Here is a 17,381-nt window from a genome sequence, read left to right on the forward strand (position 1 = left end):
TGCAATTTAAAACATTTGGTACTGAATCATCAGTTTTCCTCGTTATGTCCATCCCTGACATTCAATTACCCATGTCAGCTAACATTTATAAATGTCTTGGTAAATTAGTCTAGCCAGCTATCTAAACCTTGTAGTAATCATGGTTGAATTAGGGCTACTGACCAGGCGCGAAGGGCACGTGCCCAGGGGCCCTGACCTCCAGAGGGCCTCCACTGATTTTCTTTGTCACCCAGATATCTTATGAACATGGAATAGATCAAGGCAAAATGTGTAGAATTGCAGGAAATTTGCTTTAAAACTGCAACATTTTCTCTCCACTCCTTGGCATGGGTCCTCAGATCCTCAGAAACGTCTACAGCTGCACCATTGAGATCACCTTGACTGGCTGTATCACTGGTTGGTATGGCAACTGACTGGCATCCAATCATAAGGCGCTGCAGAGGGTAATGCGTACGGCCCAGTACATCGATGGGGCCGAGCTCCCTGCCATCCAGGACCTCTATACCAGGCGGTGTCAGAGGAAGGCCCTAAAAATTGTCAAAGACTCCAGCAACCCAAGTCAAACGGATCTTTCTGATACCGCACAGCAAGCGATACCGGAGCGCCAAGTCTGGGACCAAAAGGCTCCTGAACAGAAGACTGCTGAACAGTTAATCAAATGGCTTTCTGGACTATTTGCATTGACCACTTTTTTTAGCACAGACTTTCTTGCACTGGCTCTATGCACACTCATTGGACTCTACTCACACACTCACATATACCACACTGACACTCCAACAAACACATACACACACACACTACATACGCTCACACATAAAACACACACACATCCACATTGACACATCTTTCATACTCTTCACATATGCTGCTACTACTCCGTTTTACCTCAATTACCTCAACTATCGTCTATCCCTCACATTGACTCGGTACCGGTACTCCTTGTATATATCCTCGTTATTTTATTTTTATTGTTACTATTTCCTTTTTTTATTTAGCTAATTGTTTTTGCTTTTTAACTCTGCATTGTTGGAAAAGCATTTCAAAAACCTGTTTTCACATTGTCATTATGGGGTATTGTGTGGAGATTGCGAAGCATTTTAAAAAATGTAATCATTTTTAGAACAAGGCTGTAATGTAACAAAATGTGGTAAAATCAAGGGGTCTTAATACTTTCCGAAGGCACTGTATAATGTATACATGTATATATACATTCTAGTCATACTTTATTAAAATACTTTTCTGCTATGAAGACCTGGCCTGGTTTCTTTGATGTTTCATAGTGTTTTAAGTAATTGTCATATATTCTATGTCTGATCAGAAAGAACAATATCTGGTAAAACCTGTTTCAGTAGTCGTGAAATCAGACCATCTTGCTGAGTACCTAAGTGTCTACCATTTTTATAGGAGAAGTTCAAACATGCTAATACTGGATATTTGAGTACAGAAAGACATGTCTGATATCAAATCAAATCAAAGGTTATTTGTCACGTGCGCCGAATACAACAGGTATTACAGTGAAATGCTTACTTACAGGTTCTAAACAATAGTGCAAAATAGGTATTAGGTGAACAATAGGTAAGTAAAGAAATAAAACAACAGTTAAAAGACAGGCTATATACAGTAGTGAGGCTATAAAAGTAGCGAGGCTACTTACAGACACTGGTTAGTCAGGCTGATTGAGGTAGTATGTACATGTAGATATGGTTAAAGTGACTATACATATATGATGAACAGAGAGTAGCAGTAGTGTAAAAAGAGGGGTTGGCGGGTGGTGGGACACAATGCAGATAGCCCTGTTAGCCAATGTGCGGGAGCACTGGTTGGTCGTTCCAATTGAGGTAGTATGTACATGAATGTAGAGTTAAAGTGACTATGCATATATGATAAATAGAGAGTAGCAGCAGGTTGGGGGGTGCACACAATGCAAATAGTCCATGTAAACATTCAATTACATGTTCAGAAGTTTTATGGCATGGGGATAAAAACTGTTGAGAAGCCTTTTTGTCCTAGACTTGGCACTTCGGTACCGCTTGCCATGTGGTAGTAGAGAGAACACTCTACAACAGTCCACGATCATCTCAATCTTGGTTAGGTTGAGGGATAGGTTGTTATTCTGGCACCACCTAGCCAGGTCTCTGACCTCCTCCCTATAGGCTGTCTCGTTGTTGTCGGTGATTGGGCCTACCACTGTTGTGTCGTCTGCAAACTTAGTGATGGTGTTGGAGTCGTGCCTGGCCATGCAGTCGTGGGTGAACAGGGAGTACAGATGGGGACAAAGCACGCACCCCTGGGGAGCTCCAGTGATGAGGATCCGCGTGGCGGATGTGTTGCTACCTACCCTCACCACCTGGGGGTGGCCCGTCAGGAAGTCCAGGATCCAGTTGCAGAGGGAGGTGTTTAGTCCCAGGATCCTTAGCTTAGTGATGAGCTTTGAGGGCCCTATGGTGTTGAATGTTGAGCTGTAGTCAATGAATAGCATTCTCACATAAGTGTTCCTTTTGTCCAGGTGGGAAAGGGCAGTGTGGAGTGCAATAGAGTTTGCATTATCTGTGGATCTTTTTGGGCGGTAAGCAAATTGGAGTGGGTCTAGGGTTTCTGGAATAATGGTGTTGATGTGAGCCATTACCAACCTTTCAAAGCACTGTCTGTAATAGTTTGCAAGCCCTGCCACATGATATACCTGTACTTGTATGTTAGTTTTCTTAAACTTGCATCATGTTGTCTCCATGGCAGGAGTTGCGAGTGTCGAATAGCAGGATGTCCAAGAACTGGGTGCGGGTTCAATGAATATTTTCAGTTTAGATTAAATTTAACGCTCAGCCTATTTGAAATTGAATTATGGTTTACTGAATTTTTTTATAATGCATTATACTACAGTAATATTCATGTTGAAAATGTCTATCAATTTCCAGACTCACCATCTCTTGCAATCTTCCAGGTTCAAGGTGAAGCTAAGGTGAAGCTAATCACCTCTCTGTCCTCTACCATGCATATGATTTGTGTGTGTGATGTAGTGCTAGAGAAGTGTGCCCAAGGCCAAGGCAAGCTACAGGTCACTTGTTTTGTTGAGTTCATCTTGTAGTATGTTTGCCTATCTGGGCATAGGCCCTAAAGTTCTGCAGTTATTTGAAGTCATCTTTATTTTATGTTTCAACTTATTTTACGATTCATATTTATTGTACAATGTTCCTGCAAACCTTTTCGCCCTGTTTCTCACTGGAACTCGAAGAGAAAATAAAAGCAATCCAAACTTGTATCAAATCAAATCAAATTGTACTTGTCACATGCGCCGAATACAATAGGTGTAGACCTTACTGTGAAATGCTTACTTACAAGCCCTTAACCAACAATGCAGTTCAAGAAATAGAGTTAAGAAAATATTTACTAAATAAACTAAAGTAAGAAACAAAATAAAAGTAACACAATAAAATTACATGACAATAACGAGGCTATAAACAGTGGGTACAGGTTACTTGAGGTAATTTGTACATAGAGGTAAAGTGACTATGCATAGATAATAAACAGTGAGTAACAGCATTGCAAAAACAAGGGGGGGGGGGCATTTGTAAATAGTGGCCATTTGATTTGTTTAGTTGTTCAGCAGCCTCATAGCTTGGGGGTAGAAGCTGTTAAGGAGCCTTTTGGACCTAGACTTGGCGCTCCGGTACCTCTTGCCGTTCAGTAGCAGAGAGAACAATCTATGACTTGGGTGACCATTTTTTAGGCATTCCTCTGACACCGCCCAGTATATATGTCCTGAATGTCAGGAAGCTTGGCCCCAGTGATGTTTTGGGCCATACGCACTATAATTCCTGTTGGCACAACTCTTTCCTTCAGCTTAGGCCCTGGGTCTCTTTCTTTTTTACGCAATTTCTTACACTATTACGATTGTTCCCCTATCTGTGCTTTTACTTACAGTCCACGTTAATTACATGCTAATACTTGCTAATAGGCGTAGATACTCGTTTACTGTGGTATTAGGAACTAGGTAGTTGAAGTGGTGGATGTGATTCCACTACGGAAGACATTTCTCACGGACGCATTTTGTTCATCATTTATTATCTTCCGCCAATTGAAAGGTTGTCGGCGTAGCTACATTATGAAACCAGCATGAGGGAACGTAGCTAACTGCTAAATAACAGTCAAAACGGTCTTGTATTTTTGGATTCTGACTTCGATAACTTCTGTAATTCACCATGCATTCGCAGATCCTGTGCAAAGGCACGGCTGCGGCTGTGGCTGCGAGGAGAATGCGGAATATTTTAGGTCCTGTCCTGGGCAAAGGCGGCTGGACGTGGAATACTCATGAGGTCAAACTCCTCAACACATCGGCAGGTGACTGACCCTAGCTAACACTATTAGTAACACTACAGGCTATTATCAGTGTTCAACTATTGTTTTTGAGCCTAAAACCCCACTTTTGTCGTCTTTAAATATATATTTAAAGTGGGCTGATGTAACAGGTTAGCTAGCTAGCCACACCATGGAAGTAACTAGATTGTTAGCTAGCTGTCACCTCTCACCTACATTTCGTATGTTGCTGGTAGTTAGCTAGCTAAGTGTTTTACAACTACGGTAATCCAAACTATCAGATTACACTGTCACATTCACATAACATGGTAAACTTCCCGAAACAAATCATCCCTAGTTGGGCCTACTCCTTTTGGTTTTTACTTATGTGGCATTTGTTCCTGCAAACGTTGTATTAGTTTTGTGTGTGGCATCAATCACTGTATTGTACATAATCTTTGTTCTTCTGTGTGTCAGGTGACACAGTGAAGATAGGGGAGATCTCCTACCAGCTCAAAACACCCAGGAACCCAGAGCTAGTGCCCATCAATCACAGTATGTAGCACCAGTGATATGCTCTACCTTCAATGCAATGTATTTCTGTCTGTGTGTTGTGTATGTGAGAGAGAAAGAGCGAGAGAATGAATGAGACAGTGAGTTTGTGTTTGCATGTCCTTCCTTGTGTTTTTAGTGTCAGAGACCCTGCCCCAGACTGTGGTCCAGCACCTGCGTTGGATCATGCAGAAGGATCTGTTGGGTCAGGATGTGTTCCTCATCGGACCCCCTGGACCCCTACGACGATCCATCGCCATGAAGTACCTGGTGAAAACAAACACACACACTCACTCTACTAGTCCACTGAGCAATCAAATAAAATTTTAATTGTCACATGCTTCATAAGCAACAGGTGTAGAATAACAGTGCTTACGGTGCCTTCCCAACAATGCAGAATACAATAAGAAATATAATAATAGAAAAATTAATTGTAACACTTATTACACAATGAGCAATGATAGCGAGTCGATGTGCAGGGTTACGAGGACATTGGGTTAGATATGTACATATACAGTTGAAGTCGGAAGTTTACATACACTTAGGTTGGAGTCATTAAAACTAGTTTTTAAACCAATCCACAAATGTCTTGTTAACAAACTATAGTTTTGGCAAGTCGGTTAGGACATATACTTTGTGCATGATACAAGTAATTTTTCCAACAATTGTTTAGTCAGATTATTTCACTTCATTTTATTTTATTTCACTTCACTAATTCACTGTATCATAATTCCAGTGTGTCAGAAGTTTACATACACTATGTTGACTGTGCCTTTAAACAGCTTGGAAAATTCCAGAAAATTATGTCATGGCTTTAGAAGCTTCTGATTGGCTAATTGACATAATTTGAGTCAATTGGAGGTGTACCTGTGGATGTATTTCAAGGCCTATCACCAAACTCAGTGCCCCTTTGCTTGACATTTTATTTATTTATTTATTTTACCTTTATTTAACTAGGCAAGTCAGTTAAGAACAAATTCTTATTTTCAATGACGGCCTAGGAACAGTGGGTTAACTGCCTGTTCAGGGGCAGAACGACAGATATGGGAAAATCTAAAGAAGTCAGCCAAGACCTCAGAATTTTTTTTGAGACCTCCACAAATCTGGTTCATCCTTGGGAGCAATTTCCAAATGCCTGAAGGTACCACGTTCATCTGTACAGACAATAGTATGCAAGTATAAACACCATGGGACCACGCAGCCATCATACCGCTCAGGAAGGAGATGCATTCTATGAACGTACTTTGGTGCGAAAAGTGCAAATCATCCCAGAACAACAGCATAGGACCTTCAAATCATATTTAGTGGTCACATACACATGGTTAGCAGATGTTAATGCGAGTGTAGCGAAATGCTTGTGCTTCTAGTTCCGACGATGCATTAATATCTAACAATTTCACACACAAGTGTAAAGGAATGAAGAAGAATATGGTAATATGGTAAAGCACCTTGTGAAGATGCTGGAGGAAACAGGTACAAAAGTATCAAATTCCACAGTAAAACGAGTCCGATAGCAACATTACCTGAAAGGCCGCTCAGCAAGGAAGAAGCCACAGCTCCAAAACCGCCATAAAAAGCCAGACTACAGTTTGCAACTGCACATGCGGACAAAGATCATACTTTTTGGAGAATTGTCCTCTGGTCTGATGAAACAAAAATAAAACTGTTTGGCCATAATGACCATCGTTATGTTTGGAGGAAAAAGGGGGAGGCTTGCAAGTCGAAGAACACCATCCCAACCGTGAAGCACGGGGGTGGCAACATCATGTTGTGGGGGTGCTTTGCTGCAGGAGTGATTGGTGCACTTCACAAAATAGATGGCATCATGAGGGAGGAAAATGAGTTGGATATATTGAAGCAACATCTCAAAGACATCGGTCGGGAAGTTAAAGCTTGGTCGCCAATGGGTTTTCCAAATAGACATTGACCCCAAGCATACTAGCAAAGTTGTGGCAAAATGGCTTAAGGACAACAAAGTCAAGGTATTGGAGTGGCCATCACAAAGCCCTGACCTCAATCCCATAGAAATTATGTGGGCAGAACTGAAAAAAAGCATATGCGTGCAAGGAGGCCTACAAACCTGACTCAGTTACACCAGCTCTGGCAGGAGGAATAGGCCAAAATTAACCCAACTTATTGCGGGAAGCTTGTGGAAGGCTACCCAAAATGTTTGACCCAAGTTAAACAATTTAAAGGCAATGCTACCAAATACTAATTGAGTTAATGTAAACTTCTGACCCACTGGGAATATGATGAAAGAAATAAAAGCTGAAATAAATCATTCTCTCTACTATTATTCTGACATTTCACATTCTTAAAATAAAGTGGTGATCCTAAGACAGGACCTTTTTACTTGGATTAAATGTCAGGAATTGTGAAAAACTGAGTTTAAATGTATTTGGCTAAGGTGTATGTCAACTTCTGACTTCAACTGTAGGTAGGGGTAAAGTGACTAGGCAACAGGATAGATAATAGACAGTAGCAGCAGCGTGATGAGTGTGGACGTGCCGCTCTTTATCCAGGCTGAAGCCTATCTAGGGAGTGGTGCTGTATTACAGGAGTTGCCAAACCTTAGTGAATTTCCAAAACCTGTTCAACAGTAGCATAGCGCTATAGTTACTATTACTAGTAATATAAGTTACTATTACCATGCAATAAACTATCAAAAGCTATGTGATAACTAATTACTATTAGTACAAGTATACACTGTACAGCATTATTGAGTGTTTTTAAAGTGTTATGGAGTACTCTAGTATTAGGAAGTGTTCTAAAGTGTTGTGTTGACTTCCCTGATTGGTTAGGAGCTGACTAAGAGGGAGGTGGAGTATGTAGCTCTGTCCAGAGACACTACAGAGACAGATCTCAAACAAAGAAGAGAGATACGATCTGGAACAGCCTTTTACATAGACCAGGTGAGTACCGTTCCTATGTCCGTCAGCCCATCCGTCCGTCAATCTATCTGTATGCACTATATAGCTATCAATGTGAAGTTCTGCAAAGGTGTTTTAAAACATTGGTCAGATATGTCAGTGGTGTGAACATTAAGACATTTAGTCTTTTGTCATTGCAGCTACATGCTGATGGTTATACGCTTTCTTGTTAAAAACAGCAGTCATTTGTTGGTTTCCGATGAGAGCACCTCAATGATCAAAGCTCCACTCTCCAGCAGCACTGGTTAGATAAGCTGCTGTCAATATAAAGACTCCTTTCCTGGTTGGTTTATTTGTGGCTTGGTTCTACACTTGGGCTGGGAATTGCCAGGGACCACACGATACTATATCATGATGCTTAGGTGCATATACGATATGTATTGCAAGCTTAGGTGCCTATACGATATGTATTGCAATTCTCTATGTATCACGATTTATCACAATTGTATATGTATTGCGATTCGATACTGCTATTTTATAGGGATTCGATGTTCCAAACATATTGCTCACTATGTCTGCTGCAGAGGGTCGAAAGAGAGCCAAAATAAAAACATTTTGATCAGTCATTGAAATAAAAGTGCTGAAAACATGTTCGCTAGCCATTTTAAAAGGAAGTTTGAGGCCAAACTATAGGAGGAGAAATACCAACGTTTTGGTGCAGGTACAACCGACTAGCGCTAGCCAACCTTAATAACTGCCTTTTTAGAGAATCGATACTTGTAGTCATAGAATCAACATAATATTGCGATACTCTACTGTATCGATTTTCCCTCCATCCCTATTCTACACTAACCATCTAATGATCAGTGAGATCCACCAGGACACAGTCCATTCTGTGAGCTGGTGAGCTAGCTAGCTCATACATCTGCCATCTGAAAGCAGTATCAATGATTTCATGAAGATTGGATAGAATTTATGCGGACATGTTATTACTGACTTGTCACCAATGTTCCCGCTAAGCTGTGCGCAGGCGCGTAGCTCCCCAGGACTGCCATGCTGAAGAAATATCAGCCCGCTCAGAGATTGAACTTCAACTTTCTAGAGTTTTTCCCCTTAGTTAACACTATCAACGTTTCCCTTTACTGTGGGAACTGTGATTGAATCAACGCAGTATTAGCCACTTTCAATGCAACATACTGAAACAGAACAAACTATGCAACACTTAGTATGCAAAACTAGCTATGCAAGATTTTTTGTTGTAGGCAGAACGCACCAGTGTAGGATTCTGTTGCAATGATAGGCTCGACTCAGCCCATACTCTACACAGACCCGCACAGCATAACCAATCAGAGCTGCAGTGGGCCTATTTGCAAATAGACCATTGCCATATATGGATCTGTGCCATTCACTTAGAACTGCACTGCGTCGTAAAATGTTATGGGATGCATTTTCTCCATTGTTTTGATGGTAGGCCACTCTGGTAGGCCTACATTATGATCAAGTAGGCTACTGTAACTTAAAGCGGGTACAGCCTCAGTGTTCACAGTAAATGCGCAACGTTCATGTTTGCGCTCAGCAGACCTGAAATTTTCCCAGTTCAAATGATATATTTTTTGGGTAAACCAATACATGTCCCTTATAATTACATCCATCTTTTTTAAAATAATATCTCTCAACCTGACCCAAATAAGATGCTGGTTCAATGAGATGCATAAGAGGATGCATATAGACTTCAGGGCTCGACATTAACACTTAGTTTTTAGTAAATGTTAAAAATATCTATACAAAAATTATAGGGAATAATATTCATTTATATATTCATTTTTATAATAAAATAATAATAATCAGGATGTTGTGTCCAGTGGGGTAAATGCAGCTGGACAAACTCCATTCTGTTATTTGACCCATTTCTGGATGTGGAAATTATATTTTAGATGGTGTCAGCATAATTTTATTTTCATTAATTTTGGAGTAGAATTGTCCTTTTAAAAAGTCACCAGAATTGAGCTTCTGTCCTTCTACATAGAAATTCTCACGGGAAGGATGCCCTTAAGCAAGGGGAATTGGTCAAACTCACATGTAGAAAATTATCCTCTTTCACTAAAAGCATGATGGTCATGACTTTCTTACATGAAAGGGAAGGTTAACTTGGCCCCAGACAATTGCCCCTGCCAAGGAGCAGTTGATGAACAGGTGCCTTATTAAATCAATGCTACATAGGCCTACCATCTCTCCAGCGCTCAATATTGGGAGCTGACAAATAAATCTGACCTTTGGAAAGCTGGGTTTCATATCTTAGTTAGTTATCTTGTTTTGAAGTACCGGTAGCCTACTTTAGCCATTTGATCCCTGATTTATTGAATGAGGAATTATTTTATAAAGAAATAAAAAAGTATATGGTTGTAATTGTGATGTTTTGTAGGATATGAAGGGTGGCCAACCAGCCTCCAGGAGAGAATTAAAGGGGCAGTGTTGTATTTTGAGACCGGCTTGAATATGCAAAAATGCCAATAGAAAGAGGGTCGCCTACATTTGAATGATGATAATACATTTTATTTTGTAAAGTGGTTCCTTGTATCATACAAAACCATTTTCAGTTCTCTTTTTGGCCCATTTGTGTTACAGATCTTCTTTTGGGGGGGACAATCAAAATGTTAATGTCAAGCCCTGTAGACACTCATCCACTGGTCTCTACTCTGCCTAGAAACAGTCAGCTGGGTAACCATGGAGACAGGGTGTTAATAAACTGCAGTGATTCCCCCAGGGGAAGCCCTCGGATCATCCTCTCCCTGGGGTTCAGATGATAGACCCTCGATGATTGATCCGAGGGCCATTCAATCAGGGAAGACATCACCCATCCTGCAATAATTCATTTTTGCGGCCTACTTTATTCAACTAGAGTCTAGACAATATGTAAAATGTATAATTTGCTGCAAGGATCAAATTGCTGCAGGAAGAGGCAGAGCAATGATGCTTTTGTGGCCTACTCCTCTCCTCCTCCTCTTCTTCTTCCTCCAATGAAAACAAAGCAACCAGGATTAGTGTTTCTACCTCCTCTCCTCCCCCGCTTCCCCACTGGCCAGCATCCATCCCATCAAAGAGAAAACAGGTTTCCATTGTTCCCATGGCAACATGTGCTGAATAGCTGCACCATTATGGATTGAGCTAATTGGTGTCAACATTATTCACAAATAAGTCATTTACTTCAGCAATGGCTGTTTTGGCTAGATTTGTGTGTGTGTGTGTGTGTGTGTGTGTGTGTGTGTGTGTGTGTGTGTGTGTGTGTGTGTGTGTGTGTGTGTGTGTGTGTGTGTGTGTGTGTGTGTGTGTGTGTGTGTGTGTGTGTGTGTGTGTGTGTGTGTGTGTGTGTGTGGATCGGGATGCATAAAACTGGTTTTCTGTCAGGATTGGGTACTAGCAGAAGGGTGTGTTGATAAGAGCATCAGTGTATTCCTGTGGGCCTTGCGCTCATTTGGAGACCTATATTCAGGCTTTGTGTGTCAACCCATCTGCTCTCCCCTCTCCTCTTCCCTCTCTTCTCTCACTAATAGACTCCTCCAATTCAACATCCTTGTAGTCAGCATCTAATATAGATCCAGGGCTGGAAATAATCACTGTCCCCAGAGATTCTTCTACCATTGAAATCCTTGGGCGGGCCGCCTAAGCATTTTATTGGGCCACCTGAGCATTTTATTGGGCCACCTGAGCATTTTATTGGGCCACCTAAGCATTTTATTGGGCCACCTGAGCATTTTATTGGGCCACCTGAGCATTTTATTGGGCCACCTGAGCATTTTATTGGGCCACCTGAGCATTTTATTGGGCCACCTGAGCATTTTATTGGGCCACCTGAGCATTTTATTGGGCCACCTGAGCATTTTATTGGGCCACCTAAGCATTTTATTGGGCCACCTAAGCATTTTATTGGGCCACCTAAGCATTTTATTGGGCCACCTAAGCATTTTATTGGGCCACCTAAGCATTTTATTGGGCCACCTGAGCATTTTATTGGGCCACCTGAGCATTTTATTGGGCCACCTGAGCATTTTATTGGGCCACCTAAGTATTTTATTGGGCCACCTAAGCATTTTATTGGGCCACCTAAGCATTTTATTGGGCCACCTAAGCATTATATTGGGCCACCTAAGCATTATATTGGGCCACCTAAGCATTATATTGGGCCACCTAAGCATTTTATTGGGCCACCTGAGCATTTTATTGGGCCACCTGAGCATTATATTGGGCCACCTAAGCATTATATTGGGCCACCTAAGCATTATATTGGGCCACCTAAGCATTTTATTGGGCCACCTAAGCATTTTATTGGGCCACCTAAGCCCAATTGGTGTTTTCTTAGTGTTATTTTTTAAAATATATTTCCGGCATAAAAATGCTTTAAGATATAAAGTATGTAGAAAAGATAATGGACTAATATCATTTTTTAAATAATATAATCTTTGAGAACTAACAATGTTAAATCGCAGGAAATTTGTTTTAAAACTGCAAAAAAATCTGGAGAAATGTGTGGAAGAGGCCCTCCCGAGTGGCGCAGCGGTCTAAGGCGTTACTACAGCCCCGGGTTCATTCACGGACTGTGCCACAACCAGCCGTTGACGGGTGTCCCATTGGCCCAGCGACGTTCGGGTTAGGGGAGGGTTGGGCGGGGGCTTTACTTGGCTCATCACGTCCTAGCAAGTTCTTGTGGAGGGCCGGGTGCCTGCAGGCAGTTCACGGTACCCAGTTGAACGGTGTTTCCTCTGACACATTGGTGCGGCTGGCGGGTGAGAAGGAGCGTGGTTAGGCGGGTCATGTTTCGCAGGACGCATGACTCCACTTTCACCTCTACCGAGCCCGTTGGGGAATTGCAGTGATGAGACAAGATCGTAATTGAAATTGGGACATTTTTGGAAATGTGGAATTGCAGGAAATTGGCTTAAAATTGCAAACATTTCTCTACACCATCTAGATGGGGGCCGCTCAAATATTCTCTCAAATTCAGCTACGCCACATACCTCGCCCCCTCCCTGCCAACCACCTAAGTCCCTTTTTGATCCCAAAAAAACCAACCTGGTCCTTTGAAATCAGGTCCAACTCTAATTATATTAAACATCCTCCAACCCAGGAGGCTAGTCAATCTGCAAATAGACATCATTACAGTGATTGGAATCTCACCTTCAATAATGACCTAGTTGGACCAATGAATGCCCTAGCCTTGTGCTTTAGCTTATTCTATGGCATGACAACAGGAACGGAGTGGCTGGAGTCGATTATGGGTTATTTAGAATATTGAGTGCTACCGTACCATTTCAGTTTCAAGTAAGACTTTCTCTAAGAATCAAGGAACTTTTTGTTCCTGCTTCCTGTGACATAGCCTAACCCCCAGATCTACAGGTAACCACCAAAATAATGGAAACACTTAGTAAATGAGGGGTACAAAGTCTATTGAAAGCAGGTGCTTCCACACAGGTGTGGTTCCTGAGTTAATTAAGCATTTAACATCCCATCATGCTTAGGGTCATGTATAAAAATGCTGGGCAAGCCATTATTTTGTCTACCATGGCTATACTCACATAGGATGAAAATGTCCTGATCTACAAGGTATAAGTGGTTACTGAATGTTTTGATGAGTATGAAAATGAAGTAAACCATATGCCATGTCTGTCTCAGTCACCAGATCTCAAACCAATTAAACACTTATGGGAGATTCTGGAGAGGTGTCTGAGACAGTGTTTTCCACCACCATCAACAAAACACCAAATGATGGAATTTCTTGTGGAAGAATGGTGTCGCAACCCTCCAATAGAGTTCCAGACACTAGTAGAATTTATGTCCAGATACGTTGAAGCTGTTCTGGCTCAAGGTGGCCCAACACCCTGTTAAGACATTTTATTTTGCAGTTTCCTTTATTTGGGCAGTTACCTGTAGCTATCAAGTCAACTCCAGCTACTAGCTAGCCAGTTCTCTTGTGTCTTTTCTCCAGCTTCCAGGCCATGTCCAACGCAAGGCAACAGTCCCATTGCTCTGTGGGGTTCTTATTATAAAAAGCCAGAGAAAGTATTTTGAGGGATGTTTTTCTTTCTCTTCCAACCATGTCGTCCTCTTCTGTATCTAACCCAAACCCAGCACAACACACACACACACAACACACACACAAGGCCTGCTTATGGTTTTGCGTCCTCTCGCCATCCTGCGTCACTCCACATTTCTACCAATTATCTGATTACAGTGTCCTCTGGGCTGAAAATGGACCAATGGTTTATATATAGTCATCTGGTTCCAGCTATAGTTTTTATGGTTGCTCTTCCCAGAGACCCGGGCCGTGTATTTACATGTAAACCTAATTATATGGCAACATCGCTCTGTGGTCGGCCCAGATGGCTAAAGTTTCTTGCCTTTGACGTCAGAGCTGTTTGATTTGCCTACACACACACACACAGACACACAAACACACACACACACACACACACACACACACACACACACACACACACACACACACACACACACACACACACACACACACTCGCACAGTTTTATCTTCTTAACACAATAGACCTATCACACGTCTGGTTAGGGTAGAATATAGCCTGTGTTAAAATAGCCAGACTGTTTTGACCCAGAAGGCCATTCTTAGGAAAGCATTATGGTAGGTCTGTGTTGTTTGACTATAAAGATAAGGGTAAACTTTTACGTAGTAATGTCGATATTGGAACATGGGTTGGGAAGGACAAGCAGAGGTAGTAGTGCTTGCAGATACACAGGGATTCAGGGAATAGTCCTGTTAGCCTGATGTGTGTCAATCAACTCATCAACAAAGCAGTCAATCGATCAACCAATAAAACCAGTTCATCACATGTAATTTGCATCGTTTTACAGTGTCTGTGTGTATTGTATAACTAAAGTTGTATTGCAGTGTGCGGTGAGGGCAGCGACAGAGGGCAGGATCCTGGTTCTAGAGGGGCTGGAGAAAGCGGAGAGGAACGTTCTCCCGGTTCTGAACAACCTGCTGGAGAACCGAGAGATGCAGCTGGAGGACGGACGCTTCCTCATGTCCTACCAGCGCTACGACAAACTACTGACGGTGAGACCTGTGTGTGTATGTGTCAGCTGTGTGTGGGCGTATTGAGCAACGTGTGCTGCCCCAGCGTACAAAGGCAGTTGATTTAACCCTGTCCCCTGCAGGAGCACACTAAAGAGGAGCTGGATGCGTGGCAGATTGTGCGTGTGAGCGAGGACTTCCGGGTCATCGCCCTGGGACTTCCTGTCCCCCGGTACAAAGGCAACCCTTTGGACCCGCCCCTCCGATCCCGCTTCCAAGCCAGAGACATCTACTACCTACCCTTCAAGGTTAGAGCAACGATCCCAGATCAACTAGCCTATCCTACGGGCTATATTAATTACAGATGTGGGTAAGAAGGAGAAACACTTTGAAGCACCAGTGTCGTGTCTGATTACTTCCTATTTCTTCTCTCTCAGGATCAGTTGGAAATCCTGTACGTTGTTGGACCAAACGTGCCTGCCGAGAGGTAAAGACACACACACTAATGCTGTACAACTTTGAACAGAGTTATAATTTAGCAATAGCCTAATACGTGTGCTGTGTTGTCTCTTTGTATCTCAGGGTGTCGCAGCTGCTGTCGTTTGCCACCACTCTCTGCTCCCAGGAGTCATCCAACCTTGGTCTGCCTGATTTCCCTGGGGACAACCTGCCTCCTGCTCTCACAGTACTGGTAAGACCACTGGAGGGAGGGAGGGATGAGCGAAGCATGAAGGAGGGGGAGGAGAGGAGTGAGGGTATAGGGCTAGCCTTGGTCTGCCTGACTTCTCTGGGGACAACCTGCCTCCTGCTCTCACAGTACTGGTAAGACCACTGGAGGGAGGGATGAGAGAAGCATGAAGGAGGGGGAGGAGAGGAGTGAGGGTATAGGGCTAGCCTTGGTCTGCCTGACTTCTCTGGGGACAACCTGCCTCCTGCTCTCACAGTACTGGTAAGACCACTGGAGGGACTGCTGAGAGAAGCATGAAGGAGGGGGAGGAGAGGAGTGAGGGTATAGGGCTAGCCTTGGTCTGCCTGACTTCTCTGGGGACAACCTGCCTCCTGCTCTCACAGTACTGGTAAGACCACTGGAGGGAGGGATGAGAGAAGCATGAAGGAGGGGGAGGAGAGGAGTGAGGGTATAGTGCTAGCCTTGGTCTGCCTGACTTCTCTGGGGACAACCCGCCTCCTGCTCTCACAGTACTGGTAAGACCACTGGAGGGAGGGATGAGAGAAGCATGAAGGAGGGGGAGGAGAGGAGTGAGGGTATAGGGCTAGCCTTGGTCTGCCTGACTTCTCTGGGGACAACCTGCCTCCTGCTCTCACAGTACTGGTAAGACCACTGGAGGGAGGGAGGGATGAGCGAAGCATGAAGGAGGGGGAGGAGAGGAGTGAGGGTATAGGGCTAGCCTTGGTCTGCCTGACTTCTCTGGGGACAACCTGCCTCCTGCTCTCACAGTACTGGTAAGACCACTGGAGGGAGGGAGGGATGAGCGAAGCATGAAGGAGGGGGAGGAGAGGAGTGAGGGTATAGGGCTAGCCTTGGTCTGCCTGACTTCCCTGTGGACAACCTGCCTCCTGCTCTCACAGTACTGGTAAGACCACTGGAGGGACTGCTGAGAGAAGCATGAAGGAGGGGGAGGAGAGGAGTGAGGGTATAGGGCTAGCCTTGGTCTGCCTGACTTCTCTGGGGACAACCCGCCTCCTGCTCTTCCAGTAGTTTTGAGAAACGTCTGGAGGGAAATGGATGTAGAGGTGAGGGACAAGGGATTGAGGACATAGAGCTGCTTGACAGATATCCTTGGTATGGGTCTACTCCTCCACATTATTAAGAGTCAATTCACCCACCAAACGATCAATCAATTAGACAATAAGTCAACCAACTTATCAATCAATTATTTAGGCAATTTACACTACCAGTCAAAAGTTTGGACATTCATTCAAGGATTTTTCTTTATTTTTTACTATTTTCTACATAATACTGAAGACATCAAAACAATGAAATAACACATATGGAATCATGTAGTAACCAAAAAAGTGTTAAACAAATATATTTTAGTAGCCACCATTAGCCTTGATGATGGCTTTGCCAATATCGTGCATTCTCTCAACCAGCTTCACCATATGCTGAGCACTTGTTGGCTGCTTTTCCTTCACTCTGCGGTCCAACTCATCCAAACCATCTTGATTGGTTTGAGGTCGGGTGATTGTGGAGGCCAGGTCATCTGATGCAGCACTCCATCAGCACGTCTTTTAGTAGTGGTTTCTTTGCAGCAATTCCACCATGAAGGCCTGATTCACACAGTCTCCTCTGAATAATGGATGTTGAGATGTGTCTTACTTTAAATATGAAGCATTTTATTTGGGCTGCAATTTGAGTTTCAGTTAACGCTTATGAACTTATCCTCTGCAGCAGAGGTAACTCTGGGTCTTCCTTTCCTGTGGCGAACCTCATGAGAGCCAGTTTCATCATTGCGCTTGATGGTTTTTGCGACTGCACTTGCAGAAACTTTCAAAGTTATTTCCATAATATGGACTTGGTCTTTTACCAAATAGGGCTACCTTCTGTATACCACCCCTACCTTGTCACAACACAATTGATTGGCTCAAACGCATTAAGAAGGAAAAAAATT

General features: G+C 43.0%; 1 protein-coding gene across 1 annotated transcript in view; it reads left to right on the forward strand.

The window, feature by feature from the left end:
- The first annotated feature begins 4,011 nt into the window (after positions 1-4,011).
- vwa8 (von Willebrand factor A domain containing 8) overlaps positions 4,012-17,381 on the forward strand; it is a 97,283-nt gene continuing 83,913 nt past the window's right edge. The window contains exons 1-8 of the mRNA XM_052522109.1: positions 4,012-4,335; positions 4,768-4,845; positions 4,982-5,112; positions 7,644-7,754; positions 14,626-14,793; positions 14,895-15,059; positions 15,189-15,238; positions 15,334-15,442. Of these exons, the coding sequence (XP_052378069.1) occupies positions 4,197-4,335; positions 4,768-4,845; positions 4,982-5,112; positions 7,644-7,754; positions 14,626-14,793; positions 14,895-15,059; positions 15,189-15,238; positions 15,334-15,442 (951 nt within the window). The 5' untranslated portion in view covers positions 4,012-4,196. The remainder of the gene's footprint in view (positions 4,336-4,767; positions 4,846-4,981; positions 5,113-7,643; positions 7,755-14,625; positions 14,794-14,894; positions 15,060-15,188; positions 15,239-15,333; positions 15,443-17,381) is intronic.

This window comes from Oncorhynchus keta, chromosome 7 (genome assembly GCF_023373465.1).
Source record: "Oncorhynchus keta strain PuntledgeMale-10-30-2019 chromosome 7, Oket_V2, whole genome shotgun sequence".
NCBI lineage: Eukaryota > Metazoa > Chordata > Actinopteri > Salmoniformes > Salmonidae > Oncorhynchus > Oncorhynchus keta.